Source organism: Pungitius pungitius, chromosome 5 (genome assembly GCF_949316345.1).
Source record: "Pungitius pungitius chromosome 5, fPunPun2.1, whole genome shotgun sequence".
Taxonomy (NCBI): domain Eukaryota; kingdom Metazoa; phylum Chordata; class Actinopteri; order Perciformes; family Gasterosteidae; genus Pungitius; species Pungitius pungitius.
Genome location: NC_084904.1, coordinates 15,830,187 through 15,844,966, shown reverse-complemented (window position 1 = coordinate 15,844,966; position 14,780 = coordinate 15,830,187). Strand labels below are relative to the sequence as shown.

At 43.2% G+C, this 14,780-nt stretch overlaps 1 protein-coding gene across 2 annotated transcripts; it reads left to right on the top strand.

The window, feature by feature from the left end:
- The first annotated feature begins 7,006 nt into the window (after positions 1 to 7,006).
- On the top strand, positions 7,007 to 13,414 carry zfand5a (zinc finger, AN1-type domain 5a). Of its 2 annotated transcripts, none has more exons than XM_037481712.2 (6): positions 7,007 to 7,378; positions 9,759 to 9,920; positions 10,450 to 10,552; positions 10,667 to 10,752; positions 11,204 to 11,332; positions 11,495 to 13,414. In XM_037481712.2, exons 1-6 carry the CDS (start codon positions 7,348 to 7,350, stop codon positions 11,641 to 11,643), a joined length of 660 nt encoding a protein of 219 aa, XP_037337609.1. In that variant the 5' UTR covers positions 7,007 to 7,347; the 3' UTR covers positions 11,644 to 13,414. The 2 variants fall into 2 exon arrangements, with proteins under 2 accessions (XP_037337609.1, XP_037337610.1); XM_037481713.2 differs by having other exon boundaries at positions 7,009 to 7,309.
- The last annotated feature ends 1,366 nt before the right edge of the window (positions 13,415 to 14,780 follow it).

Below are 14,780 nucleotides of genomic sequence, written 5' to 3'. Positions count from 1 at the left end.
AGATAGTTGGGGGGAGTCTTATTGATCATTGAAACCAGAAATCCAGTAAATTTGTCTTGTTATATCGTGAAAAAAGTAATAAATATTGATGTTTTGTAATAATAATTTAGCGCAACTATGTAACAGTACAAACACAGGAACCAAAAGTCCTTTATTTAAATAATCCATCATAATTTGTTCTAATGAACATGATGAAATATACTAGAATTTGAAAATAATTCAAACCCGATTGTCCATCAGGTATTTGTTTCCACAGACAAAATTCTAAAAAGATACACTATAGACTCGAAATATGATTAAAACCAAAATAGCCATCTGGTAAATGAAATAAGAGATGGTAGTGGACTTACTGTCATTCTCAGAAGTAATCAAATTGTCTCGAGGCATCTTCCTTTCATGGTCCTTTAACCCCTAAAGCAGAGGCCCCAGCATCCAGCCAACGTTGAACATGTGTCAAGTGGAAATGAACCTTCAGCTTTTCAGTGGTGTCCCCCCTACTGCCATGGGGTCGAATAATGTGTGTGTGTGTGTGTGTGTGTGTGTGTCTGCGTGTGTGTACGGATGTGTTTGTGGTGAAAGGCTGGTACATGAGTAACTTGCATGAGAAGTTTACTTTTTCCTCGCGACCCATCGACCTGAAACAGGGACAATGACAGCCTGGAAACCCTAGAGCTCCCTAATTTCACTCGTGATCAATTATTCAAAACAGTTATGACTGCCTTTATGTAGCTGTCTGTGTGTTTGTGAATGTTTAATGTGTGTGTGCACACTTGTCAGAATTTGTATAAAAATAAAAATATAAGAGATTTATGAAAGCAGCAGGCCTTAGAGGGAGTCATAAGAGATGTTTTTAATGTACCACAACACATAACTCAGCTGTTGCATTTCACTGAGAGGTGAAGCATTATATTTGAGTAGATCAACATAAAAAAAGGCAAATTACTATACTATACTACTAGTATACAGATGGATTCCTAGATTTGTTTATTCACATATCCATCAGTTCTTCTCCTCTGACACACTCTATGGCTAAAAAGAGCAACATAAATCAGTGTATAGCACCAGTAAAGCAGTAAACAGACCTTGATAGTGATTCCAGACCAACTATTTCTAAGTTAATGAGTCTTATGGGTTTTGTACTAAGGTGGAACATTATTGCGGTTTTTCCAACAGTTTGTGTACAAATAACTGCAGTAATAGTGTCTGTTGTGGTGTTTCTGGTCACAAACTCATCCTTAAGTCTAAATCTCATGAAACTAAAATAAAGGCCAAAGCGGACATTTCATTTCAATTTTCATCCAGGCCGCTAAAGAGTATGAAACGAGTCATGGGTTTTATGGTTAATGCACTAATCCAGCAATCTGACACATCTGAATGTGTGTTATCTTTCATCATCATTTTCTGGAGGAGATGGGGGACACATTGGGATAACTCACCACCCATTAAAGGACAAAAAGCTGGTCCTCAAAAATTTACCAAGCAACTAGGAAAACATACTGAAAAAGAAAATACAAATAACAAAATCAATGAACCTGTGGGGGGCGCTGTTGCTCTTTACTTGAATGTGTAGGAAGACACACCTCTGCTGTGTTTATGATTATTTTTATATTTTACTGACCGTTTTTTCACCTGTCTGTGTATCTGTGCATTCACACATGGAGAAAGCCCATTGCATGTTTGTGTACTCTCCTGTGATAGAGGTGAGGGAGGTCATCGAGGCCACTGCACACTGCACTACGCATCCGACAGTAAATTGATCTCTCGTGGTATCTAGCTATAAACAGAACATTGCAACATGCAATATTTTACCACACAAATGTGTCTGTCTATAGGATTATGTGCATTTATGTAATACATGTTACTGCATGTCTATGTACTTTAGAGTGAAGGATTCTTACGGTTTGCATGTTTCTGAAGAGGGAATCCGAGCAGGACATCTGTGCTGTATGCTTTGTTTCGTCACACACTGAAATGACTTACAGCTATCAGTGTGCACTCTGCAAACATTAGACAGTGATTCTTTGCACAGTTGGCATGGTTAAGGGCTTGCAAACCCTGTAAAGTGTACAGTATGACTATAACAGCATCTCTGTAACAGATAATCTGTCTGTCAACAAGTTCTCTGCCACCTGATGCAGAGATGTAGAAAAAAAACACATGATCTCAGAGGGAGTCTGTCCACTAAGGTCTTAAACACTGCATGTTTGAAAACTAGTTTTAAAGAATTTTAAAGAATATAAATAATACACATGAGAAAATAACTGTTGAGACAATTTAAATGAAAGCAAACGCAACATTTGTTGGTCATATTCAGATTACGGTGGTACAGCTATATCCTTAATGTCCCATTTCCTTCAGTGTACAGTAAAAAACAAATGCTCAAACACGGCCTGCATGGTTCTATCCCTCTCTCTGCTGTAAAACAACAGTGAACTTTATTTGGCATGTAAGTCCCTGTAGTTCCAGAAATGTTGACAGTAAACGGAGAGCAGCAGGGAGTTGTGGCCCAGAGGGCAATGCTTGTTTTTTTTCTTTTTCTCAGAGAGGCGAGGGAGCTCAGAAGTGCATGTTAATCAGTTGTGTCTGCAGGCTATACAACACATTTTCACCAAAGGTATTCAAAATGAGACCATCAGCGCATGGAGAATCTTTAGATTAAAAACAATCACACGTTGGAACATTATTACATCATACACACACAATTCAGCCTCGTAACTTAGCCTTTGCCCACCTGGAGCTCTCCCTCCCTTGCTTTACCCCTTTTACTAAATTCCTTTCTCATGCCTCCAAGTGTTTCTTCACAAAAGACGTGACTGTTGTGCCAGTATGAAATAAGAGGAAGAAATATAACTTTTCAGGAAGACGAGTTCAGCCCTCAACACATCAGTAGCTACAGAGGAAGTGAGAGAAAGAAGTCGTTTACATGAAAGGACGAGACAAGTGTGTTGCTCAATTTTGTAGCAGATTGTTCATGGCACAACTACAAACAGACACTGAGGGGTGACTAAGAGAGAAAAAGAGAGCATGTGAAGTATGCATGACTAAAAGAGTGTCGTCAACCATGTGGGCGTACCCTGGGTGTTGTTAGAGGCGGGGTTTGGCCGCTGCAATTGACAGATTACAGCGGCGGAGGCGTGGCGTGTCCTTGCAGACATAGCAGCACGTGGCCAGGCCCATCTGCACGAGGGAGCAGCAACAAAGACCAGCCAGTCTGGGGAACAGGACAGAACACAGGACATCTGCTGTGCACAAATGTACACTCACACACACATACACACTCTCTCTCTCTCTTTCACAAACTCACATGCGAGGGTTCACATTTGTTCACCTCACGCAGGCATGCAGCCTTCAGGGTCTCACGTATCCGCTGCAAAGGACAAACCCACAGGCACAGCAACTCAACAGCAACTACCCTCATTATTCCAAAGCCGCATAAACACTTTTTTACAAACATATGTATTAACCTTCTGCAGCTTTCCAAAAGAATCCCACACACAAACATTTACAAACACACACAAAGTTATTCCCACGGACATCCAGATAGACACAAGGATTGTGTGCACAAAGAAAGAGGGAAGTTTAGACAATTTAGTGTGTGCCTGGAAAAATATGGGGGGTACTCCCTTCCTGGTCAGAAATAACAAGAAACACATTCATGAGAGATTCATAGAGGAGTTGTGCAGCCGTACGAGTGAGGGACTAAATGGTTAGTTGGTGCTGATTCTGGCGATCACATTCATTTGATCCGATTGTTGCTCTTTTACCATTCATCTCTCTATTGCTTTATTCCACTTTCCTTTCTAAACCTGCAATGCTTCTGGACACATTTCCACATAATTGAGCGAGTTGTAGTTTATGTCACATGTTCGTTTAGTAATTTCTCAACAATTGCAACATAACAGTGTAAAAGGAACCAAAAGTTGCAAGGATTTACAACAAAGCTGTCCCTGATCTCTCCAGAATCACACAGGCCCCCCTCTGTTTGTAAAATGTTTTTCTTTACTTGTGCTAACAAACAGACCCCCCCACAGACACATGGGTCGCCCCTTTAATGAGGGGCTGTACTCAAAGTTGAATGTGAACAGAGCAGAGTGGGGGATCAAGTTTTGAAGCAATGGTTAAAGTCTGCCTCAGTGCAGAGCTTATCAAGCCCCGCACACAGCTTATGTAAATGGATAAGCTGCCATTTGCACCACCATCCCCTTTATCAACAGTGTCACCACACAGACACCAGACACAGGCAAGCTGTGCATCAGTGTGAGTGTGTGTGTGTGTGTGTGTGTGGGTGGGTCAGGCCAATATCTGCTTAGTAACTACAGACAGGCTGTAATCCTCCCCCCCCCCCCACACACAGACTGAAATGTAACAAAAAGCATCGCTGATTATTCTTTGCATCTGTTGTCATGGAAACATTGTCACTGGCTGCTACTCGCTTGTATATGTTGTGGTCGAGCAAAATAATTATTGTCCCCCCTTTTAATTCAACCACCAGCGTCATTGAACCTACCCAACCGCACACACACACACACACATTCATAGCTGGTGCTAAAAACCTACAAACCCGCACTGTGACAGCACGGGGGATGGGTAGTGATACTCGACACCTCTGCTCTCTCCTCACCTGCCCCCTCCCTTCACTGAAACAAATGAACCCTCACATACCCTTTGCATACACATGCTTCTTTACAGGTCTGCGTAGACACAACACTCACACACAGAGACCTCAGTGTAAAACACTGACCTGGTTTCCCCCTAACTTCCCCCTCCCTCCCCCGTGCCTTCTTGACTCTCATATGAAAAGCTTATGTCTGTATAACAAGGGAGCAGTGCATGACACATGGAGAATGACTTCCATTAAATTTCCACCTGATGAGCTTTCACAAGCTCTCTTTACTGTTGTCCTCAACATCTCCCTTTCAGTGGTCAATATTGTAGCCCTTCAATCTAATTTGATTACATTATTAGATTAGTACCTTTAATCATCAAATTATGCCATAAGACCCTCTCCTAACACCTTGTTTTAAATTGAATGCAAAATGACTTAGTGTTGTTAAAGCAAATACACAGAAGACAACAACAACAGTAACATCTTACGATGTTAAATTAATTACTTTAAATAATAAGTGAGAACGTGGCGACTCACATAATCACCAGCTGGTTTAGTTACTAGAGATTAACAATCTGACTGAACAGGGTACGGCTGGTCAAGCAAGTGGTCCTTTAATATTGCTATTGATGTTTACAAGTCTCAACTCTCTTACAGTAAAAGAAATGTATTAGTAAACAGAGGTAATTCATTTTTTGGTGGAAGACAGAATCTTCCACTCATATGCATCTATATGTGTGTCTAACTATATATGTGTCCTCTCAAAAAGTGGAAGATCAGCAGCTACGTTTATTGTCATTCGGGGGAACCTTTTCCCTGTTTCAACCTCTATTCTGGTTTGAACTGGAGCGACACTGTACCAGCCTTCTAAGTTTCCACGAAACCATCCGCTGATGAGACAGCATGTTCCCCCAAGCTCAGATACGCACAAACAGATGACGCGGCCGTGCCCCCGAGTGTTTGTTTTCTGCTCAGCGTGGCCTGTGGCGCTTGCACATGTGTGACGTTACACTGACAAGGTGGGGCAATGCGTCGGGACTTGTCAGACCTGCGGGGCAAACTATACAGCACACACAACACACTGCATCACAGTGGGAGGAACTTGTTTTCTTGTTTCACAAAAACACGGCCAGTGTGATATGATCGGGTGACCTTGGGTGTTATAAAAAAAGAAGCTAATTTTAACTTTAGCAGAACGGAAGAACTCACATGATTTTTTGGTGTTAGAATTTCAGTGACAGTTTGGCCAGATGAGGACGGTGTACCACTCGAAGTATGTTTACCAGAGCTGTAGCCAACATCATAGAAGTTGTCCCCAAATTTGAATCAATACTGAGGTCATGCCATCAGGGCCCTCGGTGGTGGATACAACCCTGTTTACCGAAACTAGTAACTACGATTTAAGTCAGTGTGTGTGTGTGTGTGTGTGTGTGTGTATGTGTGTGTGGTTTGTTGGGGTAGTGTATCTGTTTGTGTGAATGCTCTCTTGGGGGGTACTTCTTTAGGACCAAAATAAGCTTTTTGATTAAGGACACTTTTTAATGTGTCCTAGCTCGACTGGATCTTCACAAAGTGGTTTTACTCTAAAAACAGTTTTAGTTTTAGAGATAATTTAGAAATCTGTGTGTAAGGTTGGGGTGGCCCATGTCCATGTGATGGTTAATATTACGTTTAGAGGGTAGGGTTGAAGTAAATAATCTTCAATAGAGGTGAGTGATTATCTGATTAGTATCAATACTTACGATTTAAGGCTGTTTTTTTTAACACGAAACGTATTCTGGGCAAATGAGAACTAAGGAACACATTAAACATATTTCAGAGGAGCTGGTTGAATCTGGATTGTATTTACAATCTGATTAGAAAATTACATCTGATTCTTCCTGCAGTTCGACTTAGTTTCAGTTTCAAATTATAGTTATGGTATGATCCACACACACCTCCAGAAAAGATGGTTACACTCTAAACCTCAACAAAACAGGTATGTGTGTGTTGTCTGTGGGGAGGGAGGGAATTAAGGCATAGGCAGCCTACAGTATCAACCTCGCCCACAACAACCAGTCTTGTTTATTTCTGAGGTTATAAATGTACACTTGTTTTGTCCCCCCTGGCAAATAGAATCATGCCAGGTCGCTGGAGGGGCGACGCAATTTCAAGCAGAAATAGTGCCTTGTCACATAATATACACAATATTGAACAAAGAGGCATTTCCAGGTTAGCATCCGCTCAATAATTATGCTCCCAGTGTCAACACTGTTATTTATTTTTGCATTTGTCTAGGTGGATTACTCAATACAGCAGATTCGTGGCCTTGTTGGTGGATGACGAGCATATGCGTAATAACGCAACACTCTGACTGCGCGCATGCGCACAGCCGACATCCCTTTGATTCCCTAAACTGTACACGGCGCTCGGGGGCTCCTCGGCCAGCCAATGGCGGCACGTCGTTTTACCCGTGACGTCACCCGCCACTCCTCGTACTAAAGAAGGAAACAAACATCCATCCAGAAGGAACGGGAGACGGACCGAGGAAGAAAGAGAGGTAGGAGGGGAGGGAGCGTTAAAGCCACCTGGACCCGGCGGACACGAAGGACAACGCCACACGGACAGCTAGGAAGAGGGAAGGACGCTAGCGGGACCTCCAGCCCTCCACCGCTTTTTTCTTTTCTTCCGCCAGGACAAACTTCGTTCGTCGTTTTTTAGCAGGTGATGATCTTGGATTATTGCTTTTTTTTCACTTAAGGATGAATTTTGAAGTGAGCTCAGCTTGTGGAGGTAAACAACGAAAAGAAGGGTGTTTAACTAAGCGGATGGTCGGTCACGGCGACCTTTACCGGGGGATTGAAAGGTCAGGGTGGGGGGTGTATGTGTGGTAAACAAGCTATTTTTTTTGTTTGTCTTCGGCTCGCCGATGTTGTCACCGCCGTCCTCATCCTGGCGCGAAATATCACAAGCCCTCAAACGTGACTCCGTCTGTTTCGGGGGAGGAAAACAAGGGAGGCAGCTAGCTAGTGCTGATTGCTGTCTCTGTTTTTCTATTTGTCCCGTGCTGGGGGGGGGGGGACCAAAGCCAGCTAATTCCTGTCTAGAAATAGAAAATTTATAAGCCGAATGTGCATGTGGGAGCGAAAGAGCGGCTCCGAAACGACGGCTGATGATTTGGGTACGGTTAAATGTGAGTGAAATGCCCCTGGTGTTTGTTTTAGCTTAAGAATTAGACGAGGTTTGCTCGGCGTTTAAAGGGCTGTGTGCCCCCCCACCCACCCACCACCGAGTAGTCTCTCATGGACTCCAGTGTGATTATGTGGTCGTGGTTGTCTCGTTTTAAAACGAGAGAGAAAACGTAGAAGATGGCAACTAGTAGAAGAAAATGGTGCTAGAAAATGGGGGAGCTACTGAAACGATGTCTAAACAGGAAGCGGAGAGCTTGCAGACAAAGGAAGAAAGAAGAAACAAAGGGAGCAGAGACCACACTGTCTAGACTGTAGGTTATTTCAGAAAACATCAGGGCTGCGGCCTTTTCTGACTGCCTCCGACCAGTATCCCCCCCCCCTTTTCTTTTTTTTAAAGAGCAACGTTTCCGTGCCTGTACATTGTCTTCTGTCCCACGGTGTGACTCAGTAGATTTCAGCCCAGCGGGGCCTCGAATGGGAGCTGAGTCCGTGTCTCAAACAGCAGCGCTGTGTTCCCCCTCTTTTTTTGTTTGCTCGACATTTTCACAGCCGCGTCGCTTTCGACTGGGTTCAATAGTCGATCAGCCGGTGACCAAAGAGAACAATTTAGTTCACGTTTTATTGCTGCGAGTGTTTTAGTGTTTTTGCCAGAGGAAGTTGGGTGAATGACTGGCTGGTGATCTGCCCTGTGCTGGAAATTCCCTGACTTGCCCCGTCAGGTGCTCAGTATTTCACAATGTCATACGTCATATTTAGGACATTTCAGCTCACTAAGCAGTAATTTGCCTATGAATAAATGTGGTTGAAGCAGCAGCAGACAGAAACCGACATTGCCAACAATCAGCTATGTTTTATGCATGTGTGCTTCTCTCTTATCACCTTGATGATAATGATAATGAACAGGAGTTTGGTTTAAAGTGGAGGCTTCTGGTGATCACATGCAAAGATGATCACTTTCATTCAGTCACGTCTGGTATTCTTCATCGGTCAGCAGTTGAGAACACGTGACACAAAGGCAGAAGAGGTGACACGGCACGGGGAGATGAGCTGGGTGGGTTGCTCAATATTTAAAGGGCCGTGTTAGTCTGTCCACCTGGAGTGAGCTGACGGGATGTTCTTAAACAACTGCCACCCGTCACCTCCTGGAACATTAAGCACGGTTTGTGTCCGTGACCACAATGTAGACGAGCTTCTCTGCGACGCACCAACCAGCGGCCAAAATATGAGTCCGTTTCCCAAGAGGTCTCTTCCCCAGCTGATCTGGCATTTCCTGTGTGTTGTTCATTCATCAAGGTGTTTTAAATCTATTGCCTCAATGGAAGCGCCTCCTGTTACCCAACTTCCTGTTGTATTGCATCGCAGTGGAGAAAATGACGCCATAGGGTTACACGGTTTCCCTCCCGAGTCACACGAGTTTGTTTTCTGGCTTGCGTATTATAACTGCTTTGTTCTTTTGATTTTTGCAGAGGTACTGCCAGTGAGTCACCGCTTCATTTCGCGTTTAACTGGAGGAAGTGAGTTGACTGACGAGGCAGTGTTAGTAATAGGGAGGAGTCATTTCTGGTCATACAATTATCATGATGATAACAAATTTAACTTGGCGGGGGGGGGGGGGGCACAAATGTGACCAAGTGAGTGGGACAGAACAGCGTCCAGCCTCTGCCAAGGTGCTGAGCAGAACACAGCGAGTGTTTGTTTGTCCTCTGGGCTTCCTGTGGAGAAGTGTTCATTGCTGCATTCAGGCAAAGGAGAAAGGGACGTTGTTCTCAAATTTTCATATCGTGGTGCTTGTTATCTGTGAGCCCTTTTTTCTTTGGAACTGGATTGGTGGGACAGCAGTGTCTTGACTGGAGAATGTGCCCCGTGACGGCAAAAACACTGCAGCCTTCAGTTGTATTTCACGTTGATGTGTTGGTGCAGGAAAAAAATCTCTCTGTGTGTCTGTCAGTCTAATTCTCACTCCGTTTCTCCCATTCTGTTAGCAATGGCGCAAGAGACGAACCAGAGCGCGGTGCCGATGCTTTGTGCCACAGGCTGCGGTTTCTATGGCAACCCGAGAACCGATGGCATGTGCTCCGTGTGCTATAAGGATCACCTCACACGGCAGCAGAGCAGCGACCGCATGAGCCCCCACAGCCCTATGGGTAAGTTCATCGAGAAGTGAACAGGAGATTGGGGAAGCTGTTTGAACCATTGCACCCCAAATTGATTTCAGACGCATAAACAAATAGGTGTACGGTGAGCTATAAATGTATAACTTGAGATAATGGGGGGGGTGTAAAGATTTTTATGAAAGGCCAGTCCGTGTATTTCCTAGCTCTCCTCCTCCTGCCCTCCCTCTCTGTTTTTCCACTCATTGTAATCAAAGACAGCTGTTTTCTTCGTTACGGTGTTCAAGGTTAGTTGGGTGTTTATTCCTTTAAACCTTTCTAAGATCAAACATGGAAGTGTCTCTCACATTGGGACAACCTGTTGAGACCTACGTTTCAAACAAAGCAAGCACAGTACAACGAGCAGAGAGACTATTTTGAGTACAGCTTTGAGAAAGAAAATGGTTCCAATAATTTTGTGCCCCAGTCAACTGAATATATTTGCAACTATTGATATCGGGTTGATTTGTAGCTGAACCTGTTTACTGTTTTGTCTAATGGGGATCACTCTCTTCTCTCCCAGGCTCAGCTAGCAGGCCTATCTCGGAGGCCACGGCCATCCAGAGACTTGAAGCCAGTCTAGCCAAGGTGGACGCCTCCCCTGCCTCTTCACCAGACATGTCTAGGTCAGTAATGCAATGTTTTTTTTTTTATGGTAGCTAGTAATTGGAGAATGTGAGAACTTCTGGTTCCTTTTTCTTTTGCTCATCCTCGTTTCTCCCGTTTTATTAAATCTCCAGAATTGTTCAAGGATCTCTTCCTGTGACCCAACAAATGACTGAAATGAGCATCTCGAGAGAGGACAAGCCTGAACCGTTAGAGCCTGGTAAAACATACACCCACTTAGACGCACTCTTGTTTATATGGGCTAGCCGACAAACTTGGCACACGGGCGAAGATCAGACACATAAAGATGAATGCTTCCATACAGACTGCGTAAGGCAAATATCGCCTAATAGGAAGCACTCTACCCAGGGTTTTTTTCTTTCTTTTTTTTAAATGCTTGGCTGCATACCTTCGACCCAACTGTTGGTTTTACTTACAGTCTCCAAGAAAGAAAGGAGATCTTAAAATAAACCTTGTTTAAAAATACCCCCACACCAGAGGGCTTTCTCTGTGTAATGCAATTTAGAGAGACAGAGTTTCCAGTGGGTTTGCATGTCTTTTACAAAGTGTTCTCATTGGTTGGTCTTATTTCAAGATAATAGAATATGGTAGTATGAAATCAAGCATAACTAAAAAGTAATGTTTCCCCCTGTTGTCTTTCCCCTCTGTAGTTGTAAACCAGCCTGCTGCTTCTAGCCCGTCTCCTGTAGCTTCTTCCAGTAGTGAAGAAGGCAAAGGTGAAACCCCAAAACCCAAGAAGAATAGGTGCTTCATGTGTCGCAAAAGGGTTGGCCTTACAGGTGAGCAGATAGGCACTCAAAGGTGTGACTGATGAAACAAATATTATGAATGTCTTTTTGTAGTCACGGAACAAAAGACTAAACCAGAGGGGAAGCAAGCGAAAATGCTTAGACTTTCACCTCTCCTGTTCTAACTTTGACTCCTGACATTTGTGCTTCCAGGGTTCGACTGTCGCTGCGGCAACCTGTTCTGTGGCATCCACCGGTACTCCGACAAGCACAACTGTCCCTATGATTACAAGGCCGAGGCGGCCGCCAAGATCCGTAAAGAAAACCCTGTGGTGGTGGCTGACAAGATCCAGAGAATATAGATTTTACAAAACGATAGAAGTGGCAACGATGACAACACCTTTGAAAAAAGACTGGCATGTGAACCTTTTTGGAAGGAGCATTGAGTAGCCAAGTGGGGATCGAAAGGACTTGATGTACAAAATTGCATCCTCAAGAAAATGTTGGAAAAAAAGAAGAAAAATCAAAAGATCCTGCCTGAGGGACATGCATGATTGATCACTTTCTGCTTTTAATTTTATTAATTCCTTAGTTGTGTTTTTTTTCCTACTTTCTGTGTGTGAATTTGCGGCTGTTCAGTCCTCTTCTTGTTTTTCTTTTTAATATGTATTGTCTTACACAGGATGTGCTGTGCTCCTCTCACCCAAACCAGGGCCATTTTGTGCCAAACCGTAGACACCCATTTTACTCAGACCCTGTCGTGTGTAAGACACTCGCATGTCTCGCAAAGCATTCAAAAAAACACCGTAACTGTCCACACGAGTTGTGTTCCTCAACCGTTGAGCTTTTTGTTCTGTGCTCCGTCGGTACTGGAGTCGGTCGACGTCTGGAGAACCGTACCACTGTCCCCCACCACGCACAAGGGGCTTTGTTACTTTGTCTCTGTCTTTCCTAGCTTTACCTACCTCACAGCTGCTGTGTTAAGCTTTGTTGTCGTCTCTTTTACGTTGTTCTCATCAGCTTCGACCCCAGCAGAACTATGGATCATCTTGATAGTCGGCCTCAGTGACCCTCTGATCAGCATGGCTGTGTTGACTTTGGTTGGTTTGATTGTGATGAGGCTGTCCATTATGGCTGGAGGTATCCTGCTAGACGGGCACAAACTAATTACGCCCCAAGTTTTAATCAACGTTTTCAAACCGTGGACGTGATGGGTAAAGGAGTTCCCCAACTGGTCTGAACTCGTGTTTTAATCGCAGACGCCTGGTGCAGGGCTGTGTGGCCTGAGAAGAAGGATGCCCCCCTTCCCTTGCAGGCCTGGTCAGTGGATTTAGGCAGCATTAGTGTAGGAGCTTGGATGAATGGGATAAATGCATGAGTTACTCTTCATCTGCGTTTAGTGTTTCAGAGATATTTGCCACCTCTCAACTTAGGATTTCAGATATTTTATTTGCTGAGTGACTATTATCAGATGTATTAGCCTTTTTCCTCTTCCATTGATATTGTACTGATGTTAGCGCATGCATTCAGTGCATTTGTGGAATTAGGGTATGTGAATCATGATTTTTAACTTCTTTTTTTTTTTTTTTTTTTTTTTTTTTTAATACGCTAACAAAACATTTGCGTGTGTGTACCTTTTTGTCTGTGGAGCTACCCGGTTTATCAGCACACGTTTACAGAACTACAGGAGCATGCCAGAGCTAGATTTATGAAAAATAGTAGATACCAGGATTAGATGTAACATCTCATCTGTCTAATGGCTATTGGTCTGTGTGACTGCTTTAGAGCACCGTAGAGAAGCGTGTATGTGTATTTTGTGAGTGTGCATGTGCACATTCCTATGTAAGAGTGTTTTCTTGGCTGCCTGACACATTGAAACCCAATGTATGTTTGACCGGTGTTTAATTACCCCTTTTTCTCCCCCTGTAAGGATGTTTATTTTTATTTTTTTCTCATTTAAAAGACAACTATGTATTTTGAGTTTTTCCTTTTGGATTCTTAGTTATATGCAAATTTGTACAAAAAATGATAAAACAACAAACTGTGTTGATATTTATGTATTACATATAATCTTGCTAGCCAGCATTACGACAGAATAGTATCATGTAAATAAAACTGTACAGAGAGACGTTACCAAGCTTCATTGTGTGATGACTTTCACAGCTCACCATTTCTTACATTGTTGTCTTGGTGGAGTAGATGTGGTTCTTTTTTACCATTTGTAAAAAATGTCCTGTTTGGTCACTTTTAACCGGTAGGGTCAAAGGGGGAAACTCTTCTTAACGGGGTCATTATACTGTAGCAGAGAAATGATCAAATGTGAGGCTGTTTTGAATTTATTAGCACAAGATGATTATGATGGCACTCATTTCGGTCGAGACCAGAAGAGTAGGAGCCACATGTCTGGAGCTGCAGCCGCTAAAGCCTTACCTAGGCTAACCGTGGCTTAATACAAAGCTGTGGTGGCACAGGCTGTAAATCTTGCTATAGAGACTCTTCCTGGAAGAAAGCAATCCTTTTCCACTATATCTAGGCCGTGTGTGTGTGTGTGTTCACACTCCTGTAGGGAGCTCCGGGGCTGAGTTTGTTCACAGATGGCGTCACAGCAACAGCTGCTCAGACAGCTGAAGTGTGCTCATGTGGTGTCCCTAAGTCAGCAGGCCACACAGATCAAATTGTCTGAACACAAGTACAACGGAGAATTAACACAAACGCATATTGAATGTTCAAATAATTTTATTGAGTTGTCTAATTCTATCTATAATGACAAAGAATTAGGCACAGCACCGTCCTTGATGTTTAACACAACTATAAGTCATTTAAAGCAGAGCGGACAGACAAGTGTGCTTCTTAAGTAATGTATAGACTCGAGAGGAGGATCAACACATTCTAATATGACCTGGAACAACCGTGTGTGTGGACGTTTATACTTAGTTGTCAGTAATCCCTCAACCCCCAACATGCACAATGTTACCTATGAGTTGTTTCACTGTGCTGCCCGTGTGTTCGTGTGTGTCTGCCATTGGGTGTGACAAAGGTTAAAAGGCAGGCTGACTAGATTCTAAAGAATGGAGGAAAATTACAGATGTTGGCAGATGTGTAAAAGGAGTTAAATGCATCTTCCTTCTCATCTACTTGTTTTTGTCAGTTTGTTTCATAATGGTGATCCTAAATTATACCTTCAGAGCCTAATACATTTAGAACCATGTTCCAGAATTCTCAAATTGACACGTGAAATACTTTAGCATACACTTGTTAAATGTATATTGATATATTGTTAAATGGCTGTTGATCGAAGGGCCGACCTATTAAACCAGGGGCTGTTACTAAGAAGTTAGGAGGGGTCGATCCCTGGCTCAAGTATTCTTGAGCAAACATTGGACACACAAAACTCTCTAAGCTGTCATCTGGGTCTACCTTCAATATGTCCCTGACATGTTCGGAGCAACCAGACACGTTTATATCCATATTGCCTGGGTTATTTAAGAAAATGGCTAAA